Source organism: Rhipicephalus microplus, chromosome X, assembly GCF_043290135.1.
Source record: "Rhipicephalus microplus isolate Deutch F79 chromosome X, USDA_Rmic, whole genome shotgun sequence".
In the NCBI taxonomy this organism is placed as follows: domain Eukaryota; kingdom Metazoa; phylum Arthropoda; class Arachnida; order Ixodida; family Ixodidae; genus Rhipicephalus; species Rhipicephalus microplus.
Genome location: NC_134710.1, coordinates 314351543 through 314364415, shown reverse-complemented (window position 1 = coordinate 314364415; position 12873 = coordinate 314351543). Strand labels below are relative to the sequence as shown.

The 12873-nt window shown below is 46.5% G+C and overlaps 1 protein-coding gene across 1 annotated transcript in view; it reads left to right on the top strand.

Moving 5' to 3' along the window:
• LOC119188149 (uncharacterized) overlaps positions 1–12873 on the top strand; it is a 32604-nt gene that overhangs the window by 13775 nt on the left and 5956 nt on the right. The window contains exons 5-6 of the mRNA XM_075881550.1: positions 2132–2371; positions 3585–3684. Of these exons, the coding sequence (XP_075737665.1) occupies positions 2132–2371; positions 3585–3684 (340 nt within the window). The remainder of the gene's footprint in view (positions 1–2131; positions 2372–3584; positions 3685–12873) is intronic.

Sequence of the window (12873 nt, the reverse complement as noted above, 5' to 3'; positions counted from 1 at the left end):
GAACAGCTTGCGAGAAGCAACTGCTCCTGCGCAATATAAACATTGTCTTTGTAGACACCAGGCCGTACTCAGGACGCTGCCCTAGTTTGTAGTCGTTGGAATTTACCGTTTGAAAGCCACGATATGAATATAAGAGACGCCGTGTAGAGTGTACGCATGACCTGTGGAAGTTTCGAGCATCAGGAGTTTTTTAACGCTAACTTAAAGCTAAGTACACAAGTCTCAAGTATTCTCGCTTCCGTCAAAAATGCGGCTGCAGCGGCCAGAATTAGGTGCTGCGACCTGCGGGTGAGCAGCCGAGCACAATAACTTCGACCACTGTGGCGGGTTAGGACACCGGTGTGATAAGGCGCAACGGAGTTGCGGGTGACGTAAACTGATGGTGTTTTGTTTAGAGTGCACCGTAAGGTCAAAGCTTCAAATAGGCCTGCTAGTGCACATGCCCGGGCTTCCTGTCTTAGAAGTGCACGCCTTTAACTTCAATTGAACAATCTATCTCTCAGCGTGGGTCGCGATCGGACAAGGCTCCATGGCGTAGCCGGAAAATCTTTCTGAAAGGAGCACGCCCTTAATCAAGAAGGATAAATTGTGTGTTTTCTAGAGTTATTTTACTCTGTACACGTATCATTGCACATGAAAATCATTTCGATTGTCCCACAGCCTGGAAACGCTGTAGTCTATCCTGTATGGGCCCTTCAGAAAGGCGTGGCTAATAGCGCGCTTTAGGGAGAAGTGATTCTCAAATTATTAAAAAGAAGATAAATGTAATCCTAGCAACTGTCTGCATATAAGTGCAACACCTCAGCAGTGGCTCACCAAGGAAGGGGATAAGTAGGGGTTAAAAGGATGGAGTGTGTAGTGAAGATAAGAAAAAAAGGATGGGGACACCGCTGAAGGACTCCGAGGACAGGGTACCACTAAGCGAGAGCTTCGCAGCGTCAGTAGATGGTGGGGAGGGAACCGGTCGGCCAGAGCTGCGCTGCCGTCTAAGACCTCGGGGGCACAGCCATTCGGCATGAAATCTAGCATGCGGGTCCTAATAGCCCGCTTGACTTGGCGGACTTCAACAAAAGCACCGGCTTTGTCGACCTATAGCCATATCCATAACCATAACCAAGCTTTCGTGCAGCTTTAGGTTGACCGCAAAGGAGCGCTGAACTAGGCTGGCTGCTACAGAGCGAAGCAGAACAGCTCGACAACAGGACGTAGTAAAGATGACGGATACAGTGCTGACTGACGATCAATGTCACGCGCATAAAAAACACTATTGGAATATAGAACGAGCGAGTGTTGACCGCGGACTATCGTACATTTCACAATCGTTATTAGCTAGATGGAAAGTTATAGGGGAGTACACTGACACATGCGTCACCATGGTCTAACTCAGCCGCTGTTGGTGTTACACTTCAGCAGCGTTCTGTCGGCATTGCACCAACAGTCGGCGCACATATCGCGCGAGCATGCTGTCGATACGCTTGGGCATCGCGTCGGCTTGAACGTGTCTCCAGTGTCCAAATATTATGAGCGCGACAAGTCTTTTCATTCTTTCACTTATCATAATCACTTGTACATCTTCGTTATCTCTACATGCCATCATTAATGTAACTTAGTGCGAGCCTGACTCAATAATGCGCTTGCTCATAAGTGGTGGAGGTACGCAAAACTTGGTTAACAATACTCAATTTCACAATAAAATACTTGCCGACCCACCGATTTAAACATTCGCAATTCCAGGCAGGCACCACAGTTTTGATCGTTCCCTGTAACTATAGGGTCACATCTGAGACGCGTTTATTGACTTTGCAGGCAGAAGCGCATATCCACATATATACCACTCTCACTTACAAATATTGCACACCTATCGGTTATATAGCTGTGATTACAGCTTGAGAGCCGTGGCGCCGACTTGTGAGTGAAAGTTCTCAGATATAAGAAAGAAAGTCTCATAGTACGACTCCAGAAACAGTAAGTTCCGCAGGCGCTCAGTAACGTATAGGCCTCTATCTACACCTGCGGCTGCTTCGTAGCAATATACAGCGGCGATGGGTGTATAGGTCGCGAGTACATTACGCATTGTCCGCGACAATAGAGGCAAATGTAATGACCCCTGAATGCTGCGCGTCCTCCGCAGCTGCTCGTAGGAAGGCTACAGTTTCACGCCGAGAAAGGAGTGCTACCGTGGGGTTCGCCTCCCGAAAGTCAGCGACCATAGCACGCAAGGTGGGCAGAGCTGCGCCACGGCGTCGGAGGCGCCTATTGAAGAGCACGACACGCAAGCGCAGTGTGCTATCTTCAACGAGTCGCCGGCTGAAAATCACGACGCGAAAGAAGAAGAGACAGCATACTGCGGCAGCCAAAGCGAGACGCCATGGTATGTCTCTATGCTACTTCCCAAAATTACATGTATGCATAAGTGTACATAACACTGATACATCATCTCACTCAAACACAAAGCACTGAAAGCGAAGACAGAGCTTCATGTTATAGGCTTTAACTTTTGTTAGTGTGTTCTAGCAATATCTTTCTCCTGCGCTGTCTGAAGATGTTTCCATAACTAGCCCGACCACCATGCTTGCTCAGTTTCAGCAGTTTGTGAAAAGATTGAGCAATGCAACACACGCAGAGAAAGCGCACGAGATAATATTAAGAATAAAAGAACCAATCAAAGAAGCCAGCTAGGGGCATCGCAGAAGAGGGGGAAGAGTGTTCTATTGCCTTTTATGTATTTGCTTGTATGCAGACTAAAAGATTTTGCAATTGTGATATATAGTGTACGTAGCACGTTGAAACAATATATCCCTCCAAATTAAACTGTTTAACTCCATGTTTAACGCTGATGAAATACTTTCATTCAGTCACATTATTTTGTGTAGCTCTCCATAGTTTTGTTACAGTTAATTTGTTGCGTGCGCGTGTCGCCTCTGTCTCTCACAAACATATAATTACCTAAAAAACTCGCAAGTTCTCTCATGTACACGCCCAAGACGATTCGAAGACGAAAGCCATCTTCATCTTCTTCTCAGTCGATTGCACTAATCCTTACTCCCTCGCATTTTTCCGCATTCTCTTTTCTGGTACAAATACTCAGAAGCTGCCATCAGTCGCACGAGTGAAGCCTTAAGACGGCTGGAAACACGGTATGATTTGTTTATAATCCACACATTCAAAACCTTATAACAAATCTCGCACTTCAGGTGGAGCATTTGTATCCATATGTCACGCTAAATACTTGTCCTCAAGTCAACGGGTATGTACACAAAACTAGAAATTTATTGAGGGTCTCTTTAATTCTTTCCGTGCATGAATAACACGTGAAGGGTAAATTTTAGTATGCAGAATATACAGCATGAAAGAAAATCACATTATATTTATATCTTTACATAATAGGATGCCTTCGGGAACAGTTGCGCCGATAGTGATGCTTATCACCTTGGTAAATCCTTCTTTCACCACTTTATTGCCACTTGTTTTCCATCACTTTCAATATTGGCTGCACTGTCCTCTGCATGGAACAATACAGCGCACAAATTTGGAATACTCATTGGGTACCTGGTCTGACATTGCGCGTACTTAAAACCACCCAGGTACGGGGAGTCTCGCCATGCGCAAACACGTCACGACCAAGAAGGGACAACGAAGCAGTGTGACTACAGAGGCCCCCGACACTTCCATCAGAGAGCAGAGGTAATAGCGACGGCTTTCACACCATCTTTCTTTTGCCTTGCTCGTTTCTCTAAGCCATATATTAGGTCCTATAAACACACTTGATGTATTTACTTGAATTACAAACACTGATTTCTACAACTGAACGATATCGCATTATGTCATTAGGTGATGAGACCATGTTGGGCCCTTGGCCAGACACCAACAGTGCAACTGTGGTCATAAGAGCGGTTTTAACCTTTTTGGAAGCGACTGGACTATAAGCGCGGGTATAAAATGTTTCTCAGCTAGAAAGAATTCTATATACTCACCTCTCTATCTCACCATTGTCATTCATTAGTATTTCTTCTCCCCTTCCCCTTCCCCAATGTAGAGTAGCAGGCTAGAGCAAGCTATCGGTCAGGCCAACCTCTCTGCCTTTCTGAAATAAACCTCTCTCTCTCTCCCCCTCTTACTTTTCTCGCCACGAACAGAGAGACCTTTTCTAATATGATGTGCAATAGTGGTAACGTAGGTGGCTCATTCTGGTGCTACATCGCATGCATCGCTTCCCGAGCCTATCAACACTGTGAGTTAGCATCAACGTACAAGGGCGGAACGAAAGACGAACTACACAGCCAACTGCGCACAGCACGCTCTGATCTTTGTGGCAATAAATAGGAAGAATAAGGGTTCTCGTTTGCATCACGGATGAATCCTAGTGGCTTTTTATTGCAATCCAGATCTACAACCACCTGAAAAGAAGTACGAAGCAGCAGGGAAGGAACATGCCGCACAGTTCGGGTTTCCTTTCATTCCTACTGTAATAATAATAATAATAATAATAATAATAATAATAATAATGTAATATTAATATCTGCAGTTTAACGTCCTCAAACAACCATATGATTATGAGAGACACCTTAGAGGAGGGCTACAGAAAATTCTACCCTCTAGTGTTCTTTAACGTGCACCCAAATCTGAGCCCACGGGCTTACAGCATTTTCGCCTCCACCGAAACGGTAGCCGCCACAGCAGAGATATTCATCCCTATTGTGAAATGCTCAGTTACTAAAATGCCACACTCGGAGCGCGTGGCTGCAGCGCTAAGGACGAGGGCGTTCGTGACACATTGCGGCTGCATCCGGACAGCCAGTGGTTCTTGGTGACACTGAAGGAACGCTACTTGCCATGGCTTAAAAACACCCACGGGCCGCACCACGTGACGATGCTGGAGCTGGCAGATGCGCATTACGAAGGAATGCATCATCGTGCTGGTGCTACTGTGAGCCTCATACAAGCATTGTTTACCGGATGCACTCGCCATGAATCAGGAACACTCTCGTTCTCTCCGCCACCCTCATCACCTACAGCCACACTCTCCGAGTATCGCGTTTCCATTCCAAGCGCATGGTACGTCGCACCACTGGGCTTTGCCAGGCCTGTATGCTGAGTAAGCGTGAGAATAAACTTGAGTGAGTGCCTACGGGTAATATATATATATAGATATATATCTATATATATATATATATATATATATATATATATATATATATATATATATATATATATATATCGCGTCAGTCGAACCTTGAGCTGTCTTCTTCATCCTTTCCACGAGAAGTCCCGAGTGCGTGGCGCATATCTGCAGGGTCCAGCAGCTGGGTGCTCGTGCCATCATCGTCTCAGCACGGCACAAGACGATGTGCATGTGTGTCCCTGTGCGTGCGGTGATGGGCGCGTTGTTTGAATGCAGGCAATATAGTCGGGGGCGTAAATGTGAGCGAATACCTATGCGTGTGACTAGTCGTGAATGCGAACATCAGTGAGCGCGAGCATGCCGCACAAAACACGTGGTGATACACATAGTGAGAGGTCGTGCTAAGGAAGTGAGAAACCTTAATGGTACTGACGTCGTTATATAGCGTTGGTTGACTATACAAGCGGTATGAGGCCAAAAAAAAGCTTTATTGCAATATCGTGTTAGCGCAATAACAGCAATTTCAAGTTGGAAGAACAGAGAAAACAGACAATCAGAAAATGAGATTCGACTTTTTCTTATAGATATAACTTTAACTCATGCTGCGCTTTGCAATTGGCTGGCGGGTCGAATGCGCCAAGCATCATGCGGTTGGCATTTCGAAGCTGCGTCGTTCATGTACGCTGTGTGTCCTCGCGCCACGGCGCACGATTGCGTCGGCACGTGTCTCTCCGCGGCGGTGATTGCGGCACCTCCTCTCTGCCTCTCGGAGAGCGCTGATTGTTCGGTATTACTGCGTTCGAGATGCTCTCTTAGGAAGTTACTGAGATACAGAACGCAAATACGGTACGGGACGTTACCGCTACCCCTCTCTCGCTCATTGTATATCTTTCGGTGCTCTCAACTCCAGTAAAAGCACCCAAACACCTTGACGGCCTTTTTAAAAAACAACTGTTCAAGGTGTCACGCCTTTTTTGTTACCTGTCAGCCTGCGCATTTGCGATTTTTCTGTCCATCGGGCAAGCTACTTTAATAAGATAATATGTGGGGTTTAACGTCCCACAACAACCATATGATTATGACAGACGCCGTAGTGGAGGGCTCCGGAAATTTTGACCACCTGGGGTTCTTTAACGTGCACTCAAATCTGAGCACACGGGCCTACAACACTTCCGCCTCTATCGGAATTGCAGCCGACGCAGCCGGGATTTAAACCCGCGACCTGTGGCTCAGCAGCCGAGTACTTTAGCCACAAGACCACCACGGCGGGGCTACTTTATTATGATACTACATGAGTGCTCTTCGCGTATCTCGTTATTTTGCGCTCAAACATAATGCAGAGCACACTTTAGGCACAATGCGCTGGAGAGGAGAAGCGCTACCACAATCCCATTCCGTATTCGCGTGCCGTATTTGCGTAACGTGCAGGGGCGTAGCCAGGCTGTAGCACACTAGCCCCGTCGCCCACCCCCTCCCCGAGAAAATAGTTCTTATTGCATGCATGTATGGTAACTCTTTAATGTGCCATTTTAATTGGAGGCGGAGTGTCCGTAACATGGACAACGTGCGCTCAGAAATTATTTATAAATGCGCCTGATAATGTAATGCCAACCTGTGCTCACAAGGCTGCATCGCACGCCCAACTAAAACTGTCTGTCGACAAATTAAGATCACTTTACGCTTCTTTTTACACGCTCCAAAAATACGATTGATGCAGTAATTTACCAAGGGTGATTCTTTCCTAGTTGCAGATTTTGGCTGCACTGCTGAACGCACAATATACCGCTTTGAAATGCCGTTTTCTGTAGGGCCTCATGACATTTGCAGCAATGTATTCAAAGCGCAGCGTCTGTCTGCTCACGCAAATGTTATTAAAATCAGTTAGCGTGCAGAACAACCCGACATACAAAATAAATCAGATGACCTTTGTTCAATATAAACTAATTTGAGGAGGAGATAAATTACTGCGCTTAGAGAATGGCGCGTATGGCACTTAAATGTCGTGATTTCTCAGTTGTCGTTTCATTGGCGCACAGCGAATACATGACGGGGTTGTCACCTTCTTGTTCGTTAAAATGTACGTTCGCAGATAAAGTATTTGAGATTGATGCTAGCATAAAATACTGATTTTCGAAAAAAAATATGCATGTTCAAATTCTAGTTCGTTTTGATTGCTCGTTCATAAAACAAGATGTTCACGAAGTTTGGTGACTATCTGGGCAGTATAGCTATTTTTTTTTACTAGACGGTGGCGCGCATTTGCTGCTGTAAGCATATCTGAAACATATTTTGCAGAAGCAGCTCCTACGCGGGCCAACAGGCCGAATGCGAGTTGAATGCCCGTGTACATTTTCGTGCCTTTTAGCAACGGAACAGTTTCTAGGGGCACTGAACTATGGAGGACAAACGCAAATATTTTTATGAAGGAATATTTCTAGTCTTGGCGACAGCGGAGTCGCTGAGAAATAGGACCTGGAGCTAGATTTTGCGGAGACTAATCTCGTGAGAAATCTCAATGCACCATTGTTATATTGACAATTTATAAACGCATCTGCTTGCGCGCCAGTTCTGAAGAAATCTAAGACTCTTATCTGAACGATCACGCTACCACTGCTTATAAAGTCCGAATACTCTTGCCGTTATATAAGCTGAGTTGGTCAAATCACGCACATTGGAGTGGCAAGTGATTCTATAATTTCAAGCTGTAGAACTGACTCATGCTAGCTTCGCGCGGCTACCATAAAAACCATAAAAAGTGGATAACACTTTCCGCTGTGCCTAGTCACTATACACACAAACACACACACACACACACACACACACACACACACACACACACACACACACACACACACACACACATGATAACATGTTCATAGCTAGAGGCGTTATACTTGTGACTTGCTCTGTTGGCTTTCCTAATCACCATGAGCAGTCATGAAGAATGTGTGAGTAGCCATGAAAAAGTGTGTAAAACAGGACATGATAATGTGGCGCTGAAGCGGAAGCGCAAAAGCTGTTTTCTAAATATTTGAGAATAGGGAGTTGACATTGAGGCAATAAACAGCAATAACAAAACAACAAATACAAACCGGCATGACAAGCTTATGCGTTGTCAAGACTGATTTGCGTGTGAAACACAGGGGGAAAATGGTAGTTTCGCAACATGCCATCCGGTAACAAACTTTCAGGACACATTGATGTGGAATTTTTTAAAACAAGAATTGAGGTTTTTTTAGACTCTTCATAATAACCGTTTTTTGCTCCGTTGGCTTTTCCGACCAACGCGAGTGCAGTGCCTCGCTGACAAGGCGAATGGCTGATATGCCTATCCCTGCACGAAGTGGCGGGTAGCAGACAATAGCGTATCCTAGGCGGATCTATGCCAAGCCTAAAATAGGTCCCCTGCTAAAAAGTGATTTTTTTCTTTGAGCAATGTATTTATTTTCCTTCCGCTATTCTGCAACAACCCTCTTTCACCCTGCTTTGGACTCCTTGGGATATGATCACTTCACATTGGCTATGGAATCAGCGTGAATATCACGCACGGAACCACGTTCACTCACTCTATTATATTATTACGCAGAACGTCACCACAGAAGCAAACAAACCCAGAAAATAACAACCAGGAGCGAGAATAAAAACGTGCATTGCGACCGCCACGGCAGCACGCGTCGTCGATATAGCATAATCAAAGTTCGTCAATTCCTTAGTAGGCATGACCAATTTAAGCAAATTCGCGCATTCATGCGAGAAATTCCATACTGATTCCGCACCTCGAGCTATATTGTCTTTTTTTAAGAGAATTCGTTGTATTTACTTTGAAGGCCGAAGTGTTTTTCACGCTGCCTTTCTTTTTTTACACTTTCGTGCTAGTGGACGGACGCTGCCCCTTGATTATCGATGCAAACGTTATCGGGAGTTACACAAAACCGCGTCCAAAGTCGACGTATTGTGCCTTCAGCAGTGCAGACACAATCTGCATTCGGCGTACAATCAACCTTCATGATTTATTGTAATATTTACACAATGAGTAGCAGCACAAAAACGCCATAATGGTGTTATCACGTTAATTACAGTTTCATTTGGCTGTCTGCGACAATCCTGCGTACGCACGCTGCGATTTAACGTTGCCCGCGTCCGCAAATCTTGAAATAATGCCCCCTGCAATCGTCCCTTGCGGGCCGGAGGCAACCAAGTCTACGCTTGAGCGCTACCCACAGAGAAGGGAAACAGCTCCGAAGATGTGCACACTTTCTCGAACGCAAAACTACTGTACACGCAACGCGTTCAATGAGAAGGCGAAGCAGAGGGGGCGTCGTCTCCAGTGTCACGCCGACCGCCGACGCGACGGCAAGCCCCGGCGCCTGCCTTTTAGCCAACCTGCCCCGTAAGTGCAGTGAGAAAGGGTGCTTTGTAGAAAGGGGCTAGAGTAAGTGGAAGCAACGGAGCGACCGCGTTATATTGCATAGCCGCGCTTGGGTGATTGATTGATGATTTGATTTGTGGGGTTTAACGTCCCAAAACCACCATATGATTATGAGAGACGCCGTAGTGGAGTGCTCCGGAAATTTTTGACCACCTGGGGTTCTTTAACGTGCACCCAAATCTGAGCACACGGGCCTACAACATTTCCGCCTCCATCTGGCGCCTTGGGTGATGTTCCCATGGGCGATCATGGCAGTGGCGGTGTAGATGCTGTACTACGGATGCTTTTGAGACTGTCTGCGTTTGTCGCGCGTGCGTCGTAGCCTACGAAAGCTTGTAACTGCGAGTTTCGACTGATTGTAACGCATTACTGAGCTTTAAATGTTGGCTCAACGCCTGCTACGCGTTGTGGTGCCCAAATAAATCTGCAGATGCGTCCAAAACGCGCCGAGTCATTTCCCGTTTGAGAAGCGTGATGAGTGATGACCCTCAAATAAGGCTACATTTCGCATAGATACACCTAGGTGCTCCCTGATTGACTTGCGCATTGAAAGGGGCAAATTGAGCCGTGATACATTAATCGAATATGAACGGAACACAAAGAGTGAAGAAGTAACAAAGCAGCGACGAAAACCTACAATGCTTATGTCTGTAGTCCCTTCGATATGTCGAACATTGATGCTGACTTAACCTCCGATGCGCTCGATTGTTTCAGGAATACCCTGAGTAAACGGAACGCTACCTCAATATTTATGTTAGGGGTGGCTGAGTGCTATCGTGCCAGTTTCGTGCTGTTTCTTAAAGGCCGAAAGGTTATTTTGTTTTACCAGAATGCTTCACAGTTACTGCGTGACGGTGCTTACACAACCTCCGAAGGCTTAAAATACCAGGCAACCGAGCCATACGCGCGCGTTCAGCTCCCAGGAACGAACTTTGTGACTTGGCCCTCATCTCAAGCATGTTAAAAGGCACAGATGCAAATTTACCCATCCTATTTCGTCTTTTTGGCGCAGAGATGGCGCCAGAAAGGTGATTCGTGCGAGATCATCTGATTATATGCTCTCTATTGCTCCATATACTCAAACAATATCAGTAGACAGTTGTCCTCCACCCGGCTTTGCCATGCAGATGCTCACAAGTTAATTCCTGCAGTCTCGTATGACTATCATGTGCGATACTGTTTTCGCTCCATTTTGTGTGTTTGACAACGCAAGCGCAGATGGCAGGTAGTACCCGACGAGCACATAATCCCGATAAGCTCAACGCTTATTGATGACATTGCACGCGTGCCTTACGAAAAAATAAGTGGCGAGGAAACATCTTCTTTAAGGAGGTTAGTGAATTGACTGATATGTGGAGTTTAACGTCCCAAAACCAACATATTATTATGAGAGACGCCCTAGTGGAGGGCTCGGGAAATTTTGACCACTTGATGTTCTTTAACGTGCGCCCAAATCTGAGCCCACGGGCCTACAACCTTTCCGCCTCCATCGGAAACGCAGCTGCCGCAGCTGGGATTTGATCCCACGACCTGCGGGTCAGCAGCCGAGTACCTTAGCCACTAGACCACCGCGGCGGGGCTGGAGGGTAGTGAAGGCGAAAACGAAACAAATAAAAGCGCAGTGGGTCATTTGATTCTTTCAAAAGAGGAACTCTGGAGTGGAGATGATGCAGCTACCCTGAAAAAGGTGTGCCCGCTTCGACGGTTTTTGCGTTTTTTTTATTTGTTGGACAGTTTTTCTCTGTTGCCATCGTTTTCCTTATGACGTCCATGTAGCGCAGTGCTTGTGGCTGCCAGCCAGCAAGAGAAATAGACGACGAGCGCCGATGGCTTGTGGCGAGAGGCACTTAGAACGTCCTGGTGCGTTTGGATGGCTGGACGTCACGGCCACCGCTCTGCTTTGGCGTCTCGAATTCTTCTCCAGCTGTGCGCCTTCGTCCTCTCATTAAACTAGCGACGATGGCACATCTGCATCACTCACCGTCGCGTACCTACATCCAAACTGATACCATCGCTCCGCACATTGTATGTTCTACTCGCGAGTAAAAGCTCGCGATTGTTGGTGAAGAACACGGCTGAAGCAGAGATGAAAGAAGCAGGCCATCTCCGTCAGGTGGAGGGCGTACGCAGTATAACATCCTCCCGCATACGAGGCCTGACATCGCTTGCTCCTCAAGAGAGCAAACGTCCTGCCCGTATTTCCCGGGACGAAAGATTACTAAGGAACGCTGGGGAAGGAACGCTGGTAGCGCTGTGGCGAGCGTAAGCTGACGCAGGGATCTCTTCAAAGGTGGAAGGAAGATTCATCGCAGTGCCATCGCCTATAAGGACAATGTAAGGGAAAGACTGGGAGCCCCCCTCCCTCCATCTTAGGTGACAGGGGCGTGGTCACTCCTCCCCCCCACGCCACGCATGAAAGACGTAAGTGCTATCCGCATACTTGAGTGAACAGCTCGTATACCCGACCATTCTGCGCATTGTCACATTTGCTTTGTGCTGTGTCACCACTGACGTGAGACGCTACATGAAAGCAACTTCTCTTGAAAGCGACCGTATTTCCATACACCAGATTTTTGTGGTTGTGCAACATCAGGTCAAAGGGAGCTAGTCCTATTGTTTGAAAAATTACGACATGTTGGTATCGCATTTGCACTATTTGGCAATTTCAGCGGAACATATTTTTTTATTTTTCGAAATTCAAGGAACTAATTTCTCTGCGCCATTAATTGAATTCAAGAGTTGAACACACTGACTAAAAGCGAGTGAGTACCGATGGGTATGAGCATGAACGCGATTGAGTGGCTAAGAAAGTGAAATGGCGTGAGTGTTGACGTTATAAAGTGTGTATGAATTTGAATAGATGAGTAAGAGCGTAAGTTCTGCGAGTGTGTAGAGTCGTGGGTTTGAACTCGAGCTAGTAGGTATGTGAGTACACGTGAGTAGGAACGTGGGTTACTATTGATGAGTTCGAGTAGGTGTGACGAAACGTGAGAGAACACTTGTTGGTGTGATTATGAACAGGAACGAGTACCTCTGGGCATGAGTAGGCGAGGGTGAAGCTGAGTGAGTACTTAAGAGAGTTAGTGGGCGTGAGTATGCACGCGAGCAGCAATGGGCGAGAGGTGCAAGTATCAGAGTGAGAGGCTATAATAATACTGGCGTTTAACGTCCCAAAATCACCATCATGAGAAATGCCGTATAGTAGAAGACTCTGAAAACTTCCAACAACTGGGGTTCTTTAACGTGCTCCTAAATCTAAGCACACAGGCCTCATGCATTTTAGCCTCCATCGAAAATGCGGCCGCCGCGGCCGAAGTGAGTG